This window comes from Chelonia mydas, chromosome 12, assembly GCF_015237465.2.
Source record: "Chelonia mydas isolate rCheMyd1 chromosome 12, rCheMyd1.pri.v2, whole genome shotgun sequence".
In the NCBI taxonomy this organism is placed as follows: Eukaryota; Metazoa; Chordata; order Testudines; family Cheloniidae; genus Chelonia; species Chelonia mydas.
The window spans coordinates 28,061,091-28,083,173 of NC_051252.2; the positions used below are offsets into that span (position 1 = coordinate 28,061,091).

A 22,083-nucleotide genomic window follows, 5' to 3' on the forward strand; every position below is an offset into this window, starting at 1 on the left:
CTAGACAATATGGCAAAAAAAGAAAAAGAAAAAATGAAAAATGGCATATTAAACCTGTACCGCTCGACACACTCAAGGGACCTCGGGCCTTGATGGTAGCAAGTGTGCTAATTTCACATCCAGGAGCATCCCAGCAATAAAGGAATCCAAAGTTGGATCCCTCTGAAATTTTAGACATTTTCTCAGATGTACAGCAATGTCTTGATTGTGTGTAGGATCTCAAAGTGCTTTACAAACATAAATTAATGAAGCCTCAGCACATACAGGGTAATTTGATAAGAGGACTTAATGTTTCCTTCATCATGTTTATTTTCGGTATCACTTCAGTTTCCACTTGTCTTTAATGGGGGGCCAACATGTAGTCAAATGTAGCAGCAATATTGTAGCTCTTCACCAAAACTTCCACAGTACACACAGACTATTAAACTATATTCTACTCCCCCCCCCCACGTAAACACATTTCCTCCTGTTTTATCATTTTAATATAAGCATTAACCATGATTAAAATAAAGAAAGTGACTGAAAGAAAACCAGAGAAAAATAAACCTTAACATTAACAGGAGTTTCGAGAGATGATTCCTCTTTCTTATCTGGCAACATCTGCTTGGACACTTGTAGGTTTGTCCATGTTTCAGATCTTTGTGTATCCTGACAGTATCTTTCTGATGTCTAAACCAATGAACTTATCTATAAATAAGCAAACTTTAGTAACAGTAACTCTTCTTGTCCTCCTGTTCCATCCTTGTTACAAATTGCTTGAGTGTTCTGTCACATGTTGGGTTCGGCTGTGGATGGAGAAACGCTAAGACTTATAATATAAATTATCTTTCAATAATAAAGACAGTGGGCCATATTCTCCTCGGAAACAGTGTGGGAACTTCACTATATAGGTTGGGGCTTAGAATCAGTGTATTTGAGGGGAAAACTTTTCACAGTCTGTTCCTCATCATTATTTGTCAGGTTTGCCAGTCTCATTTGGTTGTTGTGCATGGTGGAGTATTTCTACTCTAACATCTGATGGTTTGCACCAGAAGTATAAGGTGTTTATGAAGGGGCAATGTTCTTCCAAGAAGACGATTGCTGGATCTCTCCAATTGTAGCTTTACAATGTTCACGATGTACTGGATCACTGCGTCTCATTCAGAACTCAACCTATGTGGGAGCAAAAGAAACTATTCCCCCACAACTTACACAGGTTGTTGCTTCCTGCCTGGAATCATTTATATAAGCAGAGTGGCTGTCTTTGCCTTGACTTCTTTTACCAAATGTACATCGGAACACTTGAACATATTTTTCCAGATTTTCAGGAGATGGTCTTCTGCAACATGTAGCTTAGATGCCTCTGTCAGAATATAAGACACTTCTGGTTTCTTATTTGGAATTAATCCCTCCAAGTTTTCTGCACTCAAAAATCAGGTCCCTCAGTAGAGGTGCTCATGGACAATATGCTTTCTTTCCATGTTAGGGATATTTTGTTAAGTGGCATTTATTCACTGAGTAAAAGGAATAATGTCTCAGAAGTGGAGGTGCTGGTAGGAGGGGAAATTGCCATTGATGTTTGTCCCTAAGCTGGTCACAGGTCAGGAAAAACATGATATTTTAACAAACGCTCCCTACCCTCTCCCCAGCCTCATTATTGGCTGGGGGTCTGTGTGCATGTGTTTGGTTTTGTAGTTCTGAGCAGCTAATTGGCAATTATGGCATGAGTCCATTTTTAGTTTTGCATTTAATTTTGTAAGGGTTCAGCATACCTGCTCTGTTTTAATCATCCTCCAATGGCTGTCAGGAAGAATATCAATTAATTCATCCACCCCTCAGTTGTATTTTTTTTCTCTTCTAACCATTGGGTCTCAGTAGATGAGAATTAACTGATATTCCCACTGCCTGAAGTTATAGTACAGTTAAACAGATAAATACACCTCTTCTAGGGAGAGAATCAAGTTTGCAGACAACATACAGTGTAAAGCAGGGATTTATAATGGTCGATTAGCTGACAAAAATATTTCTCTTCCTAAAAATTCTCTTTCTATTGATACCCTCAGTCTGGAGCCTTAAGGGACCCACTAAACAAGGGACCCAAAATATAACATTCAGAATGCCAGAGGAAGATCTGGCTGTCATATTTTGAATTGAGCTGATAGGAAAAGGGATGCAAGACTGAGTTCTGCAGGAGTTTCAATGAGAATACTACCTTGTGCTTATAACCATCTCAGTAAAATCAGCAAGATCGTAGGCCATTGGGTGCTGTGATACAGAAGGGTCAGGGAGCAGTGGGACAGTGGTAGAGGGGAGATAAATAAGCTCCAGGCTAATTAAGATGTGGTTCCATATAGGCTAGAGAGGGTTGCTACAGGTTAATTGGAGCACCTGTAGTCAATTAAGGCCCTGTCAGAAAACTAATAAAAAAACCCTGCTTCAGGCAGTCAAGGGGTGTGAAGAAGGAGAGAGGAGTGGAATTTGGAGGTGTGTTGCTGAGATCTGAAAGACCAGAGAACCAAAAGAAGGGAGACCCTGCCCCAGCAGGCCAGGGAGACTCCCTCCCCTGGGGTCAAGGACGGAGAGTAACCCTACCCAAGGGGGAAGAGAGGAAGAAACCTGCAGGGGTTGAGAGGGGCTGGGGCTCAGAGTGAGGTGCAAACCCAGATCCCTCCCTTGCTTCCCTTCTCTACCACTTTCCCGGGCTACTAGCGGTGCCCTCGGTGCCCAAGAGCAGGGGGAAAGGATAGTGTCTTAGCCCCCTCACCAAGAAAAGCGTGGGACTCACCATACCAACACTGGCCATTTTGTCACAGTGCTTATAGAATTTTCAGGTTGTTCAAGAGAAAAATCAGGTGGTCACTTGAGCAATCTTTTCTGATATTTGCACATTTAGGCAGATTTATGCCTGTCCCACACATGGAAGCTGGTTATTTTTTTTTCTTAGGATATAATTAATGCCTTGGTGGTTTTATATGGTTTTCACCTAAAACCAGGTAGAATTTGATGATTTTGTTTGAGTTTCTCTTGGCGATTTTGATTCAACCTAACCCCAAATTCAAAGCAAAATATAGGAGGTGGGAACTCATAAGAACTGAAATCAAAATGTTTTGTTGTAAACTGCCATACCTAAGTTTCCCTCTAAGGATCCTAGGTACAACAACAATACAAATAATAAACAACAATAATCTTTGATGTAGCCATTTTCTAACTATTATCCTTCTATAACTGACAGGAAAGTCATTCCAGTATCACTTTAAACCTTAGCAAGCCTCACTCCAAAGGATGGCCTTGCAATTATGGAACTGGACTGAGATTTAGAGTGTCTTTCCCTAGAAATAGTACAAGCTTTGGATAAGTCACTTAATCATTGTGTCAGGTTTCAGAGTAGCAGCCGTGTTAGTCTGTATCCACAAAAAGAAAAGGAGTACTTATTTGTTAGTCTCTAAGGTGCCACAAGTACTCCTTTTCTTTAATCATTGTGTGTGTGTCATTTCCCCATATATACTATGGGGATAATACTCATCTCCCAGAAGGGCTGTATGGGCACATTTTTTTTCATGTGTGCCTAGTGCTCAGATGATGGTGGGGACCATAACAGCTTATAAATCAATACAAGTTGTGATTTTTCATAAGAGCCACAAAGGAAATCCTCATAAAAATAAATAAGTAAATGCTTCTAGGTCTCAATCAAGTGAACTACATGGAGGGACTAGTCTCACGAAATACTGTTGCTCCTGCTGGTGGGTACCATACCAGCAGGTTCTCCAATTCCTTGTTCATCTGGATACAATCTTTGTGCTGATCTCTAGTATTAAAAAATAAAGGAGGGTAATTGGGGATGGATACCACACTTCAGATCTCACTCTGCATCTTCTTAGTCTATTCCAGAAGTGGTACTAGTCCCATTTCTCTAGTAACATCTCAATTTTTTAAATCAGTAAAGATTCCAGTTGATTTTTTTCATGAAAAATCCGCCCTCTTATTTTATGCTTCTCTCGTGACTGTCTCCTGGCACACAGAAAGCTACCAGCAAATATGCCTTTCCTTTTGTTGTTATTGTTGTTGTTGAGAATTCTATGGACTTCAAAAGAAGTTCCTTCAGAAAACTTTGTATAAAGAATTCTTGCACTCATCTTGTTCTGGGATTCCTTTAATCTGGCCTTCTGATCTTCTGTTTCATCCAGTAAGGAAGCTAACATCTTTCTCAGAGTACCTAACATTCTCCTTCAGAATTTCTCATGCTATTCCAAGTTTATTTCCCTCTGCTCTTCTGATTAACTGCTTAGCTATTTCAGCCTTCTTGCAGTGATCACAATTATTTGTTGGATTATTGTTAAAATCTTCTCATGTCCCCAGTCTGAGCCAATAGAATCACTCGAGATTCTTATTCCTTTTAATATTTTTATTATGTTCATCTCACGTTGTATTATCTCAGCTACTGTCTGTACTGTTACGGATTCTTCATCCATGAATTACAGATGATAGAGGGAGCAAATCCAGTGTGGCAAGCAAGATATGGCCATCAGTAACATGGTACAAGCTGTGCCCCAGAGATTGAGACCATGTATTCAGAAGAGCAACTGCAAAAATCTACTTAATTGCCATAAGCAATTGAGGCATCTCACTGGCCAATTGTGTGCACAAATCTAAAATTCTGGGCAATTCTGGAAAAGGGACAATTTACTCAGAAGCCACAAAATCAACGTAGTGAGACCCCTTAGGAAAGAGGCAGTGGGAAGGATTCCATATTTGATTTTTGCCTCACGTGTTTTTGGCTTGGTACAAAAGTGATTCATAACAAACTAACTAACTAAATAGCCTTTTTGTTTCCTCTCACACACAAATGAATTGTACCTGCCAAGTGTTTCAATTTTTGCAAAACTGTTGAGCACTTTATCTGCCAGTTTTGATAGTGGTGCAAATTAGTTTGCATGCCTATAGCATTTACATGGCTTAGTCGTCAGGTTTGAAATAACTATTCTGCCCAGAAGCAAAGTGTTGTATGCTGACAACCCTTCACCTTTCCAAGCTAGATATGTTGGGAACTGTGACTTTTACTGTGTGTGGGTCTTCAGTTATGACCTTTGTCCACACTGCGCATACATTAAGGAGTTGATATTCACAGGACAGTGCATGTGCGCATGCACACCTGCTTTGACATATACTATCCTAAATGCACGTGCAAGCTGTGGCTATCTATAGCTATCTAGGTGGTAATACATGCAGCAAATGGGTACCTGTATGCATTTTCCTTTTGAAACTGGGTTCCAGAATATCCCATGACACTTTATACAGGAATAAGAACAACAGTGAACTATTATTATTTATAATGTGCACACTAAAATCCTTTATAAAATAGTTACTGGATTGCCGGTGCCCAGGGGCCACTTTATACACCTCAATATTTCAGACTTTAAAAATTTAAAAGCAAATATAACCCCCGATGTCACTAGTTTACAGCATGGATTACATTTACAAACATATGTAAGGGCACATTTTTGCAGTCACACCCACACTTTATTCTCACTGAAGTCCAATGGAATTTTGCATCTTGACAGACTGCGGGATCAGACACGATCAAAACCACAGCACAATGTTTGAGTTGCGGCAGCTCCAAGGAAATTTCAAGTGACAATTTTTTTTCCCTTAAAGCGTCTCAGATAATTTAAGCCACAATTAGCTTGGACTGATCTTAAGCAAAGACTATGCATGCTAAAAATTTTCTCATAGCAAGTTACAGCTGAGTTATAAACCCCTGAAAATAAGAGTGTGTAATGGAAGTGCTGACAGATCCTGTATTACAACAATACCAACAGGCACTTCTCTGATAAATTCTAGTCAGTTTTTATAGTCAGGTGGCCACTTTCTGCCACTATCTCAAAGTGCACATTATAAGAATTAATGGTTTGGCAGTACTAAAATACCATGGCCTACATTTGCCCTTTTAAATGTTCTAATAGAAATTTGATATGGTTGATATGGTTGATCCCAGGTCAGCTGTAGTGGAGTGCTGTACGATCTGTTGGTAAATCTTTTAAAATTCTAGATGTGTGTAGAGTCAGCATCTGTGTGAATAAGGGTATGACTACCCTGCAAAGAAAAACCCACAGCACCAAGTCTCAGAACCTGGGTCAACTGGCTCAGGCTGCAGAGCTAAAAATATCAGTGGAGACATTCCTTCTCAGGCTGGAGCCCAGGCTCTGAAACCCGGTGGGGGGGAACAGTTTCAGAGTCTGGGCTCTTCTGAGTAGGTACAGCTACCCTGCTATTTTTAGCCCCATAGCCTGAGCCCTGAAAGGCCCAAAGACTTGGTGACACAGGTTTTTCTTTGCAGTGTAGACATACCCGTAGAGTCATCTCAGCATTGACATTGAGATGCTAAGTTATTTGTGCTAACATTTGATTAATGCCAATATAAAAGAAACTCCTGATCCTTAAGTTCCCCGTATGCACTTTTTTTACAAATAGATATATTTTAAATTCTTTCTGCTTTTATTTTATTTTTTTCATCGCATGGGGTTCATTTTTTTTAGTTCAGTTTGATTTTTAGAAAGCAAGAGTAATTTCATAGTTTCTCATGGTTTTGATTTAAGCTAAGAAATCCTTCCCAGAATGTGTGCGAAAATAGCTTGGGTGAGGGAAGGAGATGGGGCTAGGGAAGGGATTCTTGAAACTCATCCTTTGTTTAAAGAAAGGTTCATGAATTTCATTGAACCTGCGTGAGAGAAAGATATATATATATATAGATATAGATATAGATATATAAAATATATGTGTGTGTGTGTATACTAAAACCCATGTCATCTGAGGCTGAGCATTGAAAGATTCTTTCAATTGAAACTTTCAAAATGATTTAGGGGGGTTAGATGCATATCTTCCATTATTTTCAATGTCTAAATCTCACATATCAATGCCTGTAGCACAGTCATCAATACTATGAAATTTCATTCTATTTTAAGTAAAATTCAGGTTGCAAGGCCCTCTGGATGGGGTTATTAGCTTTTTATTTGCCCCCATAGCACCTGGCTCAAATTTGGCAAATATAAATACCAATTAATTGGAAGTTCATGGCTCCAGGTCAGAATATAGCCACTAGTTTTACCAAAGAATTTTAAAATAATGACCAATAGAGTACGTTATTACTTTTTGAAACTTTTGATTAAATGAACAACATAATCAAATTAAATATAATATATAGATGGTGAAAATGATCCATTAGACGATGCAAATTACCATGTTAATAATGTATGTTTAATGCTAAGCACATCTGACAACCATTTCATCTCTTTTCCATACTAGAGCTAGACATCTTGCATTAATTCTCATAGTTTACAGCTGCAACGTTCAACACACGTGATATGTAGTGATGTGATCCGAATGAAATGTTCAACATGTCAGAACAATATGATTACAAATAAACAAGGTGTCTGGCTAACTGAGTACATTGGGCAAAACTGAGGAGCCAAATTTTGTGCTAACTTAATGACTCTTGCAATTCCATTGGTCTGAATCCAATTTCCATTCACAAGAGTATAAATCAGAAGAAGCTCCACTGGAGTCTGTGTGAGTGAGATCAGAATCAGGCTATTGACTGTAAAGAAGTCGTACAGGATGCAATTCAGTGAAAATTGTGGTAATTCATACACACAAAAATTTATGTGGCCAGGGATGTTCCACTTGCAGCTTGGAGTCCTCTTGGTTCAGCTGAAGTCTGCTACATCTTTTCTTAAGAAAAAGACATAAGTGGCAATTAATACTGAGAAAACACACAGAAATTACAGGGAAGACCAAAATCCAAGGGTCACTGAAATTAATGGAGTCACTCCAGATTTCCAACAGTGTAACTGAGAGCAGAAATTGACCCTAAATCTGTAAGTATCCCGGGTGACTATTCTTCCATTTCATATAAAGACACAAGTGTGCTGAAGACACAAAAGAGACTTATTTTTAGCAGTGATTTTTTTTTTAAACCAGGCAACTATGCAATAGAGAAATTACAGAAACAAGGGTACAAATGTACATCAGGATGGTAGGGAAAGCTGTACCTTGAAACTGTCTGATGACTGTAGGCAGCACAGAGGGATAGCTCAGTGATTTGAGCATTGGCCTGCTAAACCCAGGGTTGTGAGTTCAATCCTTGAGGGGGCCATTCAGGGATCTGGGGCAAAAATTGGGGATTGGTCCTGCTTTGAGCAGGGGGTTGAACTAGATGACCTCCTGATATTCTATGATAAGAACTTCAGGTGAAAACCTGACCCCATTGAAGTCGATAGGAGTTTAGAGAGGAAGGATGTTCCAGTGACTAGAGCACTAACTTGGACTGTGTTCAGTTCCTGCTCTACCCCAGACTTCCTGTGTGACCCTGGGCAAGTCACTCTGCCTCAATTCCCCATCTGTAATTGGGATGGTAGCATTTCCCTCCCTCACATGGAGTCTTGGGAAGATAAATCAGTTCAAGACTTCATGGTGATGGGGACCATATAGGTACATGAGATAGATCTGGAAACCAAAGCTGCTGTCCTCTGTGCCTCCCCACTCCTCGGCATACATAGTTGCATGTAAGTTTAAAAAAAAAAAAAAGTAGAGATTCTGCATCTGAATTATTGACTTGTTTCTTCACCTTCCTGTTAAAGATAAAACAAATACAGTCTCATACTGTCAGTACAAAGTTTCTGTATGATCACCTCATGGACAAAGCAGTTTCTATCCAGCTTTTAAAGGGTTAGCAGACCCAAGTGTATAATATAATAGTTGCCACTAGACTAGAAATGACCATACAAGTATGTTTGATTACAGCTCTGCTGGACTAAAGGTCACAGGAAAGTTTTAGAATACTTAAGGGACAATTATCTAAAATTCTGACTTTTCCAAAGGCATAGAACTAGAAATTATTCAGACAATTATTTAAAGTTCACATTTTTCAAAAGGGAGGAAAAAATGTCCATTCCTTCACCTTGGCATTGTTTGCCTCTATTTTTTATTACTTAATCCCTTTTTATGTCAGTGCTGCACTAGAGCAGAATAAACATTATTATTTTTCATTTCTGAAGAATTTTAACTTATAAGAATGATAACAATAAACCAGAAAATAGTTTGTTCATTATTTTGAAATTCTTCATGGTGCACTTTAATCTCAGCGTAGGAATAGATACTCTGTAAAGACATTAGGCTGATTATCCGCCAGTTGATCCAGTGGTTAATTTATGTTATAAACAAGTATTATTTAAGCTGTTGGCAGAGAACCATAAATTTAGGGGTGTACAAGATTTATGAAATTATCCAGTGGATCTCCCCATCTGTGCAATATTGTTCTCTCTGCTAGGTTCTCTGGTATTTTATTCAGTATTTTAAATGATTCAAGACATTTAGGTCTCCCATACTTCTCTTGGAAGGCTATTTCCCCAGACTAATAGAGCTCACAATTAGGAAGTTACATTGTGTATGTCCACCATCTATTATGTGACTTAAATTATACTCCGCAGCCATGTGTCAGCATGACATGTGACATAATAGGATGTAAATGACATAATTTGATCAGCCAGCTAAAATTGTACAGTGCAATTTTTTTTCTTCGTATCTGGTATCTACTATCAAATTTGATAGCAGCTATCAATTTTGTTTTTTTCAGAAGATACATCATAAATGTTGGCTCTCATGAAAAGCAGGTCATTTTGAAATATCCATGAATGTTTCTGTGCCTGTAAGCTTAGTTATCATAGATCACCCAAAAAGTACCATAAAAACTACATAACTTAGTTTCAGATTATTTTAGTAAGCCTTCTGGTTCAATGGGACATTTTTATCTTTATTGTATAGATTATGCAAAGGGCTTTATTCAAGCAATATTGTGCTTGTGATCAGCATGACTTCGTTTTGTTTTTACTAAAATATCCTTTTTCAAAGCAGACCTTGCATGTGAACCTACCTACTGTATGGTGTTATATATATGTGTGCACCAGGTATTTTAGAATGGGTGGGGTAATATCTTTTATTGGACCAACTTCTGTTGATGAGAGAGACAAGCTAGGGCAGAGCAGGAACTGAACTCAGGTCTCCCACAGAAGTTGGTCCAATATAATGTATTACTTCCCCCACTTTGTCTCACTAATATCCAGGGACTGACACAGCTACAACTACATGGCATACAACTAGGTATTCCAAAGCATTCAATTTGCTCTAGAAAAAAAATGCTGTCTCTCCTCTCCCACAGTGAAATTAATCACATGTTCACTTGCTCATATGGTTTGCAACGGTAACTTGCATCATCAAAAGTAGTCCTGTTCTGTGTTCCCCTTTTACAACGGTTTAAATGTGCGACACTAAAGAACATCGTTAAGTAAAAGAACCACAGATGTATCTTTCAGCAGTGTAAATAAAATCCTTTCAGGAGCAATGAACTAGTGTCTGTGCCTTGTATGCTAGCATTGTCTGGGATTCCTAGACCAGTTTTGCAACGCAGGGCTAGCCTTATGATTAAGGCTAAGATTTTGTCATGGTTATTTTTAGTAAAAGTCATGGACAGGTCATGGGCAATAAACAAAAATTAACAGAAGTCGTGATCTACCTGTGACTTTTGCTACTGCGGCTCCATGGTTTCCCCTTCCACCCTGGTGGGTGGGAGCTGCAGGGTTCCTCCCCCACACACACCCCCATGCCCACAAGGCTGTCCCTGGTGGCTGGAACCCTGAGGAGGGCCCCCTGAGGAGGCTGTCACCTGTCACTGGAACCCTGCAGGTAGACCCTGAAGAGGCTGTCTCCTGCTACTGGAAACTTGTAGTGGGACCCTGAGGAGGCTGTCTCCCGTCACTGGACCCCTGTAGGGGTAACCTGAGGAGGCTGTTGCCCTTCTGGAACCCTGCCTGGGCCCCACTGGCTGCCAGCTCCAGTCCCATAGACGCAGGCGCTGAAGCAGAAAATGACAGGGAGATCTCTGGAAGTCATGTCTTCCATGACCTCCATGACATAAACATAGCCTTACCTAGGATTTCTGTGTCCTGTTACATTGTGGGTGGTGAAGGGGCTGGGCTTTGAGTTAGCTCCTAAATTCCTGATGCTAGAAGAGAGATTGATCTGTGAATTTTCTTTTTCTCTGGGTCTGCTAGAACCAGAAAAGGGAAATCCGTACCTGAACAGCTGAGCTCACAGAGGGTTCCCAAATGTACAGGACTGTGAGAGTGACTTGTTTGGTGTGTACTTAATTTTGGTCCTGCCTCTACAAATAAAAACTTTACAGTTTTGGGGTTCATTGATTTTTTTATTGTCACTGTGATTGTGTTAACATAGAGGAATACGAGAAAGTAAGGTAGTCTTAACAATGAGGAGTCCTTGTGGCACCTTAGAGACTAACAAATGTATTTGGGCATAAGCTTTCGTGGGATATAACCCTCTTCATCAGATGCATGGAGTGGAAAATACAGGAAGCAGGTATAAATATACAGCACATGAAAAGATGGGAGTTGCCTTACGAAGTGGGGGGCCATCTTTTCACGTGTGTATATTTATACCTGCTTTCTGTATTTTCCACTCCATGCATCTGATGAGGTGGGTTATATCCCACAAAAGCTTATGCCCAAATACATTTGTTAGTCTCTAAGGTGCCACAAGGACTCCTCGTTGTTTTTACTGATACAGACTAACACGGCTACCCGTCTGAAGGTAGTCTTGTGATTAAGGCAATAGAGTGGGACTGAGTAGCTCTGGGTTCAATCCCTGGGTCTATAGCAGCCTTACTGTGTGAGCTTAGAAAAGTCATTTAATCTCTCTTTGCCTCATTTTCCATACGGTAAAATAGGGATAATAATCCTTCTTTCCTCCAGCTCTGTATCTATCTTGTATATTAGACTCCCTTAAAACCCCAACTTAACCCTGTCAGATCTCCAATGCAGAGACGGTCTCTTACTGTGTATGTACAGTGTGTAGAACAATGAGGCACCAAGTGTTCATTTGTTATTATTATTGTATTACTATAGTGCCTAGGAGCCCAAATCAAGGAGCCGGGACCTCATTGTGCTAGGTGCTGTACAAACAGAGAAAAAAGATGGTCTCTGCCTCAAAGAGCTAACAATCTAAGTTAGAGTTCTTTCAATGTGCATGTATTGGGGGTGGGCTGGGGTCTCTACCTTTTGAAAATTTGACCATAATTGTCAATCAGCAAGTTAATACATGAATAAGGTATTGCAAGGTGATCTGAAGACATTGACTTATCATAGTTAATAGTAGTAAGGAGGCATAATGGATTAATAGTCATGTGGATTAAAGTGGATTAATAGTCATATAAAGAGCTGAAATGTTCTCCAAGCATTTGTCTGATATTTTCCCCCTCTATAGACTTATATTTGGCTACCAAATGTATGACTTTCATTTCTTTGATTCTGTGCTTGTTTTGTGACTGTTCCCATTCCAACTTACTTACTGATGACTTTATTATTAAATGCTTTAAAACTCTCCAGGAGAACTCCTATCACTTATGGAACGAGATAAGAAATGAATGAAATGTCCTCGTATTTTCACTTCTAAAATGCACGGAACATCTTAATAAGGATATCGTTACTGCTGTCCATATTATCCGACAGGGCTCTTTGTATTATGGAGAAACTGCTTTTTAGCTCTCCGAAGTGATTATAAAAAGCCACCTATGATAATAGTGTTTATTCAAACCCTGTACAATACATATTAGCTCCAATAAATGTGAAGAAATACACAGCTCTACAGAGTGCTGAGCTTCCAGCTGTAAAATTTCCAATTAAAAACTCTTTCTTCATGTAAGTAATATATCCAGCATAGATAATAATTTCTACCACAAAGTCTTTAATACCATTAATGATTTGATCTTTCTGAGAGCACTGTAAAAGAGAGAGAAAGAGAGAGACAGAAAAAAAGCTAGGAAGGTGGAAGCTTACCCAGCAGGAAAATCTACTGATCTGTAAATAGAGTGTGTCAAGGAATTAAAGAAGCAAGATGAGGTGCATGCACAAAGTTACACTTGAATGTAAACTGACTGCTGGTGTTACTTTTTTCAAACGCTTAAAAATTGTAAATCACATTTTCTGTATGCGTCTTTCCATTTTGAGGACCAGCTTTTTATTTTCACATGCAGGTTAATCAAGGTTGGTGCCAGTGTCATAAAGCCACTCATGTCTACTGCATGAGCAGTATACCCACACTTTTATGTATATATGTTTTAGGTTAGCATTTTGCTTAATAAAATCAGCACACTTTGACATGAACATGGCTTTTTACTTTGAAACTTTTGGGCATTGTGATAACACTTTTCACTTGCCCTTGTAACATTTCATCCAGCGATCTCAGAACAGCTCAGTGAGAGCTGAGGGTTCATGGAAGCCTGCAGGAAGCACTCAGCCCTGTGCAGGAACAAGTTCTAAGTGGTGCTTTTACATGCCATTTGGGTCTGGAAATCACACTAGCCATCTCACAAGTACTGGCTCCATTGTCACTTCTTGGTTTCAGTTGTGCTGGAAATATTTCCATAGCAGTCTATTTTATGGGAATTTGGCAAATCCACTTGTAAACAAAACTTGTAAGTACAGAGACAGCCACAACGCTAATTTTTAAATATTTTCAGTGAACTGCTTTTGAATCATTAGAAAGATCATGTTCAAGCTATGCACATATTGTGGATTGGGGTTGATCCTTATTTCATGATAGTAGGAGCAACAGCAACTGGAATAAATAAAATTGCACACTATCCAATCTATCCTCCTGTGTTTTAGTCCCTTGTAATTTTTGAAACTTTCATCATTTTGGCTGAGATATTCTAAGATTGGTATTTCTCCAAAATTGTGGATATTTTTGTGTGTGTGTGTGGAAGTCTGAGCAAGAATGATTCAGCCAGTTTTGAGCACAAGGAGAGTGAAAGGGGGGAAACATCGTAAAAACTCCAAGAAAAACATAAGGTGTCAGCCTGCACGAATGAAATCAAAACAATGTGATTCCATAGCATGTCAGGTTTATTTGACATTGCCAAACTATTTATCAAAATGATGCTTTCACTAAACAACACAATCAGCATATGCTTAATATTTCATTGTTCCAGGACTCCCATTTTTGTGCCTCCACTGAAGTACATTGTATTGAGACATGCCAAGAAACTGAAACTCATTCTCAGACTTAAATTACCAATTTTGTGTTTGGTTAAAATAAATGGCCAAAGCCAAATTCTGCTCTGAGTTACAAAAAACATAATTATTGGAGTAAATAACAGCAGAATTTCGCTTGAATCAAGACAAATTTCTTGACCACTATGCTGACTGAGCTACCAGAGGCCTAATTCTTCACTCCAGACTCATATCACACCATTCTCCAGGCCTCAGGATAAAATGCATCTCCTGTTCCCTCCCCAGTGAACAACTGATATTTAAAGAAACTTGGGTATTCCAATGAACTCCATCAATGTCCTATAGTTCATAGCAGAATTCAGCAGCAAGGGTGTTTGTCACTGTGACTACTATGGATGTTCATGGACTCTCTGAACAGTGTGTCTGAATCCTCTGTGCATCCATGAACCTCAGTTTTGAATATCTCTGCTTCTGTCAGCTTCAGTCAGAGCTTTATTAATACATGGAGGGTTTTTGGTTTTTTTTTTTTTGTCCCCCACTTTATGTAATTTTCTTTGTTATGATAAAAGTAGTGTGAATAAATAAATAACACGGACAACGCTATAATGAAGGAGCAGCAGGTTAATTAGAGAGATGAGTGGAGAGTGATCGTCCTCTACCCTGCTGAGCATCTGCTGCCAAGTTAATTCATGCAGCAGCATTGGTGTCTGTTCCTGGAGGAGCTGCCTGCTGCTTTTGCAGCTACAAGTACTATAAAGAAAGGGTCCACAGGGAGGGGAAAGCAAATCAGATAAATTGAATTTATTACTAATCAGCTGGTGTGATTTATTTGCAAGTTTCAAGTTTTAGGAACTAAATAAAAGGCAAGCTGGGGGCTGTTTCTTTTCATGTACAGGCCATATTTCCAGCAGCACTAGGTGACATTTTCTTCTTCTTTTACTTTGAGGTGGCAAATTAGAGGCTGTTGCTAACATGATTCCCACAGCAGCAGTGAGCAGCTTCTATCCATTGTCAAAACAATTTTCTCAATGTCACCCTCTACTTTTTTCCTGAGGACAGGTTCAGGTTACCACTGTGGGCACATCTGATTGATCCCCACCCGTGTGTCTCCTCGATATCTACATCACCATATTTAAGGTTAATTATCATTTAGCTCAACAGTAGTCTTCTTCTAGCTGACAAAGCTCTCTCTTTCTCTCTCCCCTCTTTTTGTCTACTGTCTCATCTTATATCACGTTGGTACCTACAGGCCAGCCAGGTTTAGCTCACATGGTGCTAGGTGCTAGCTGTATAAATATGTAGTAAATGACAGTCACTGCCCAAAGAGCAAGTTTAGTCCTCTCTTTTCCCCTTCTTCTGGGCCAGATTACTCATACTGAGTAGTACCTTACTCGGTGAGAAGTAGTCCTCTTGAAATCAATAGGACTATTTGCAAGGTAACATACCACCCAGCATGAGCAAGGGTGGAAAAAATGGGTCCTTCATTGTCCCCATCCCAGTTCTCCTCCATCCCATTTTCTCCAGTCCTTTTCCCATGTGTTTTCCCCAATTCTCCCCCCCACACACACACACACACACTTTGCCTTTCCACTTTAGCCCGGTGGCATCCAATTCCTCCCTCTTACATTGCTCTCCAGTTCTTCCTCTCTTCCCCCTCTCTGGCCCTCCCAGTAGACATTGTTCCATCCCCTCTTCCTTGTGCTGTAACTGAAAGATCTGTTGTCATCCCATTGTTTGTAAACATCTTTAAATATACATGAATCCCCTCTTCATGCAATGGCAGCTGCCATTTTTGCATTATTCTTATGAGTCAGTGTTCTTTCTCATGGAGGTTTCAGTGGAGCCACCTTGTGGCTGAATGATTTAGATGCACCCTTGTGTGTGAAAGGTTAATAGGGGAAGGGCAGCATGGGAGAAGTAGCTATTTATGAAGCTCATTGTGCAAGCAGGGCCCAGTAAAGAGAATATCTCTTTGCACAGCCCGTCCTTTTTGTTCATGACTCATCTGAATCTGCCTGTTCTACACCCTCAACATGTGACACCGAGCTGAACAGGAATAGGGTGACTGTGTCAGAAAGAAGGGGGAGCTGCAAACAAAAATATAATTTTGTTTCATGTCAAAGCCGGTGTCTGACCTTCCTTTCTGTAATGGGGAGAGGAGGAGGAGGCCAGGAATGGAATGCAAGGAGCCTTCCCAAGAGGGCTTTGTGCTCCACCAGCATGAGCCCAAGACTTCAGCTGCTTTTTTTTTTTTTTTTTTTTTTAAATCATGTCTGGAGAAAGAAGAGAGAATAGGAACAATGTGAACAAAACAACCATATATGGTCCTGCTCCTTGAGAACTATGTGCAGTCCCATGGACTTCAACATAGGGGTGTGGTTCTCAGTGGAGGATTGGGATTTAGTTTTGTTTTACCCCTCCTTTGGAAGTTCAAAAGAAAAGGATTATGGATCTAAATCATGCTTAAACCTCTTTAAATGGTCATTGCAAAAAAAAAAAAAAAAAGTACAGAAATGTGTTTAAAAAAAAAATCTCACCAAAATAGTGCCTGGGACTAGGAAGGGGAAAACACAACTTGCTGAACGTGCCCTGCTAGGATATTCCAAGATTATTCCTACAAAAGAAATTAGGTTCATTTAAAAAAAAAAAAACCTTAAATAAACTAAACTACAGCATAATTTTAGTAATGTCGCTTTTTTTCTTTATATTTGGATGCTTGATACCATGCAATTCCACTGGTGAGCGTGTATGAGATAGGAGGGAGATTTTGTTGCTATATGTGCATTTCAGTGTCACCTCTGACATTTTTAACCAGTGTAAAGAAGTGCAGTTTGTGCTTCATTCTGAAGATGTACTAATCATTGATTCCATACACATATATCTTCTCCATTACATCAGAGTGGCACACAGAATAAGGGGTATAATTAAGGAGTTTGATGCTGTTTGGGTTGTCTAAATCCTTGAGAACTCACACCTGAAATTTAGCTTTAATAAACAGGCATGCTTCCTATAATTCCAAAAAGAACATGAGAAAGGACTAGACTATCTATTTAGCTCCATGGTGCCATCAGTTGTGATGTGACTGTTGCTAACTTGAGAAGACGTAAGGAAAATCTGATTCCCACGGTTGAAAAATGAAGGAGAATCCTTTCTGTACTAGAGAGGTATTCAGCTCTAATCAGCTTCAACTTCAAAAATGTTCCTTTATAATTTCACTATTTTGATTTATGGTGGTCTTTGTCTGAATGTCTATTCTAAATATTTCTAAAATTCAAACTCAGATCTAAATACTTAGGTCCTCTTTAAATCAGAACCGTGAAACTAAGCACCCCTGAATTTTGGGAGGAGGGATGTTTGAAATTGAACCTGGTAGAAGCAGCCCTGGTTCTCTCCTCTGCTACACTATGGGTGTATCTACACTGCAGCTGGGAGCATGCCTCCCACCTTGGTAGATAGACTTGCATTAGCTTGGCTCAAACTCACATGCTAAAAATAGCAGCCTGAATTTTGCAGCCCTGGCAGAGGCTTACCACCTGAGTTCAGATCCAGCGGGTCAGGTGGGCTTGGGAGCCCAAGTTTCAGCGTCCATGCTGCTATTTTTAGTGTACTCACTTGACTCAAGCTAGTGGGAGCTTGTCTACCGTGGCTGGGAAACTTGTTGCCAGATGCAGTGTAGACACACCCCACGTGATTATTAGAGCTGGTTGGGAAATTTTTGATTACACTTTTTTTGCCAAAAATATTGATTCATTGAAACTGAAACTGTTCACAGGAAAGGGTTGTTTTAGACAGGTTTCCTGACTCAATAAAATAGTGAGTAAAAGTTTTTAAATTGTCTAAATATACCATTTTGACAATTTCTAAACAAAAAGGGGTTTTGGTTTTAGTTCAAAATGACTTCAAAGTTAGAAATGTAACTTAATTTATATGAAAAAAATAAAAAAGAGGAAAACAAGGTCAAAATCTAAAAAAAGTGTTTTGAAATTATTGAAACAAAATGTGTTGAATGACCTGAACTGATTTTTTTTGGGGGGGGGGGGGGGGAGAGGGGGTAGGGGAGAAAGGCGTTCTGGACCACAATTTTTTTTTTTTTTTTTTTTTTTTTGAGAATTTGACTTTTTGTCCCAATTTGAGATGGGGACATTTACTGAACTCTTACAGTCTCATGGGATGGGAAAACCATTTCTCACCCAGTCCTTGTGACTACACCATCATGAAACTGGTGTATGCGAGTGGAGAAGTAGGTTCCAAGGAGTCCTAATCTTCATTTTCCTGCTCTAAGCGCCAGCCAACTCCCTCTTTTCTTCTTCTGTTTATGGAACTAATTGGTCAGCTACAAGAACCTTTCCGGTTTCTAATACCCAGGTACAGGCTCAATCAATTATAGAAGTTACTCCTGTTATATCAGTAATACCACATCTACTAGTAAGTATTTCCTAGGGTATTATCATGGGTAGTATGGAGTTGTCTGTATTCTCTATCTACCCTCACCTAAATGAATGTGTGTGCATGCACGGGCGGGCACACACACCAAGAACAGAGCACTATATTTTTAAAACTTTATCAGAATGTGACCAACCACCTGAATAGCTTCCCCTCACCCGTTCCCCTACCTTCCATCTCTTTCTTCCAGTTTATTTTGTATTTTACAGGATTCAAGCTCTTTGGGGGCACCGAGCATGCTTTCTTTTATGTTGGGCTCATGCTAGTGGTCACTGCCCCAGTGATCTATTGCTGTTGGAATGGCCCCTGAGGCCATGAAAATTTGGTATAAATAGAACAGCCTTAAGGGAGTTCCAGTGTAGACCAGAAACCTGAATGGCACCAGGATCAAGGGAGCACAAAGGTATCTCAGAGGTACCTTGGTGCCCACGTACACCCACCAACCACCTCTTGAGCTGCACTGAGTGTTTTTCAGCCACATCTCAGGAGAGGGGCCTTTGTACTATCTGTCGGTTGTATGAACTTTGCCTATCTTTCCATTTTCTCTCCCTTCCAGCCACACAATCCTCCCTCTTCAATTCCCTGCTTTCCATGAAATGTCATTTAGCGATTAAGTCAAAACCATTTCATAACACAAAATATCAGGAGACTGCTTTTTTCATAGTATTTCAAGCACATTTACTGTGGGAATACAGGAGAAAAGAGGTTACTGAGAAGAGTGCAATCTAACCCTTCAGCCCCAAATGTGATATATAGCTTTATCTTTCCATTTTCCATCCGTGATATTAGGGTTTTCAGAAAGACATATAAATATCATAATACTTGTATGTAGGGGGTCTGGGGTAATTATTTTATTATTATTATTTTTCGTGAAGGAATATACAAAGCATGTTAACATGAATCACCATGCACTTTGTTAGGGCATGACTCAAAACATTGAGTTTCATTATTTGTTCCTCTGAATCAAGCAGTTAAAAGCTAAGATGAAGCATTAAGTATGTAAATAAATCAAAGTGCCTTGTATATTTTAAGTGCTTACTTATAGTGGTTAAAATGTGAACATTCTGCCACATACAAAATCATTTATATCAGAAAGGGGTGGGCTGGTAAATGCTTGGATTCTATGGTTACCTAAAGGCAATAGAAAATCTCTTATGTTAAGCAAGGAACTAAATTCAGTAATTACTTGAGAATCTGAGTCAGTTATCTGATGTACAGCTACACATATTAGGTACCATTAAACAAAATCAACATTTGCCACATCACAGTATTTACAGTATTGCCTATATTTAAAATATCACAAATAGCACAGTAAATTTAACTACTGCAGGAGTTAAATCTTGATTGTTTTAATTGTGTCCACTGTGGTTGAAAGCTGTGAGAGTATAAGAGGTTAACTATATGTGTGAGAGCAGTACGTGTGATTCGTAAATCAAATATTCACCCTAACCACATGGGTAAAGCAAATGCCCATGTATACCATCTAGCTGAGTGATCCTTGATATTAGCACAACTTCATTACCACATATATCTCTTTAAAAAACAAAGCCAACAAACAGGCAGCTGATGGCCAAAACTGATCTCTTGATGGTGACTTCCTAGAATCTCCTAACCAACAATCTACCAAAATTCTGTTGAAAACACCACCGGAAAAAAAACTTGCCAAAGTGAAGGCAGTTCTTCCAGTTGTAATTGTGGCAAATCCCTTCTCTTCCCATGTCACTCTTCCAGCATTAGTGACTGCGCTCAGTTCCAGTGCACAATGCTGGATATGCTGCCAATGGTAAAGGGTAGCTTTACGCACAAGCGATCCCACTGAAATCAATGGGGCAACTACCATGCATAAAATTAAAGCATGTTCATAAGTCTTTGCAAGATTGAGGGCTAGGATGATCTGGAATCAGTTTCTCTTATTTTTTTCAAAAGAAAACAGGGTCTAGTTTTCAAGGTGCCAATGACTACCATTCAAATAAATGTTAATCACCTTTGAAAATCAGGCCCACCGTTTTTAATCCAAACTATCACTTCCTTTTGGTTTTCTTCTATACAATTCAGCCACTTTAAACAACAAAAATTCTTCTTTTACTGCGGGATCAATACTATGTAGCTTCAATGTAAAATTAATAAACACAATTTGTGTTGACTGATTGAAGTATTTTATTAAATGAACTAATAGCAAGTGGGATTACTTTAAAAAATAATACTTTTCCATGTACTGGTTTAATGAAGTTAGTTTTTATGAATGGGCAAGCTGAGAATGTCAGTGCCTTATGTATCTGGTAAGCGGGGCTGGGGCTGGGGAACAGGGGTGATGTGCGTGACACAGTATGTATGTGCTTTTGCGGGGGATTTATGAACTGGGGGAAAATTGTTTTAGCAGCTATTTTGAAATGATCCAACTGTTTAAATGTTCACTCTTCCAGATAATACACTCAGCATTTTGGCAAAGCACAGTGCATTCAGCCGTCAGAAGCAAGAAGTGTATCTTTTACCAATCATAATAAGTGATAGTGGAAATCCTCCCATGAGCAGCACCAGCACCCTTACAATTCGGGTCTGCGGTTGCAGCAGTGATGGTGTTGTCCAGTCCTGTAACGTTGAAGCGTATGTACTTCCTATTGGACTCAGTATGGGAGCCTTAATTGCCATATTAGCATGCATCATTTTGCTGCTAGGTATGTATTCAACATTTTTCTGGTTATAAATGACTATAAATAAACAAAGAAACCAAATGGTAACGGTGATGGTATCTGGAAAAATATTATCTAATTATTAGTATTAATATAGAGAGATTTGAGTAGCTGTGGAGTTTTGGAGGAATTGCTTCAACTGCATATAGCTGGGACTAAGGCTAGAAGAAGAAAAAGAATATATATGAATTATATTAGTGCCCTAAGACCCAGTCAGGACTGGCTTTATTGTGCTAGATGCTGTACAAAAACAGAAAGCACAGTCCCTATTCCAAAGATCCTTACATAGAAATTGAATTTAAATAAAAGTTGTATTATGAAATCAAATCTGCCAAGTCACATCAGGCTTTAGAAATGTTGAATAAGAAGGTGAACTGAGACTATACTGTGAATGTTGGAAACTGAATTATTTGTTATATGCTATTTCTTCCAAGACTTGTATGAGTTTATTCCAGACTGTAATGGTTTAGGGGATATTGCAGTTTTACAAGATAAGCAGCACAGTATATTTGAATCAAACACATAAAAAAGTAGAATATGACATCAGCAAGTAAAAGAGAACTGTGATGGAAGAGCCCTGTTGCTCTTCTGAGTAACAGGTTTCAGAATTAAGCTGCAAAACCAACAAATAGTAACAAAAGCCCAACTCTTTGTGCACCTACTGATAATTCTAAAATTAACATGATCTAACCCTCCCCTCCCCCCCAATTATATTTTCACTCTCCTTCCTGTAGTACTGTATGGCCTTCGAGCAACAGGTCAACAAAAGATTTCTTCCTGTGACTATGATCAGAGCCATATTTTCAAAAAGTGTCACCTAATTTTGGTTGTTTCCATTTTTGCTTGCCCATCTTTAGACAAGTAGGCCCAGATTCATAAAGGTACATCAATGGGAT

The 22,083-nt window shown here is 39.3% G+C and overlaps 1 protein-coding gene across 3 annotated transcripts in view; it reads left to right on the forward strand.

The window, feature by feature from the left end:
• The window catches only part of CDH8 (cadherin 8), a 190,902-nt gene that overhangs the window by 166,087 nt on the left and 2,732 nt on the right, over positions 1-22,083 (forward strand). For 2 of the 3 annotated variants that reach the window (XM_007059249.4, XM_043526362.1), the window contains one exon: positions 20,921-21,172. In XM_007059249.4, coding sequence (XP_007059311.1) covers positions 20,921-21,172 — 252 coding nt within the window. Of the gene's footprint in view, positions 1-20,920; positions 21,173-22,083 lie in introns of those variants that run through there. The other variant, XM_043526361.1, reaches the window with a different exon arrangement.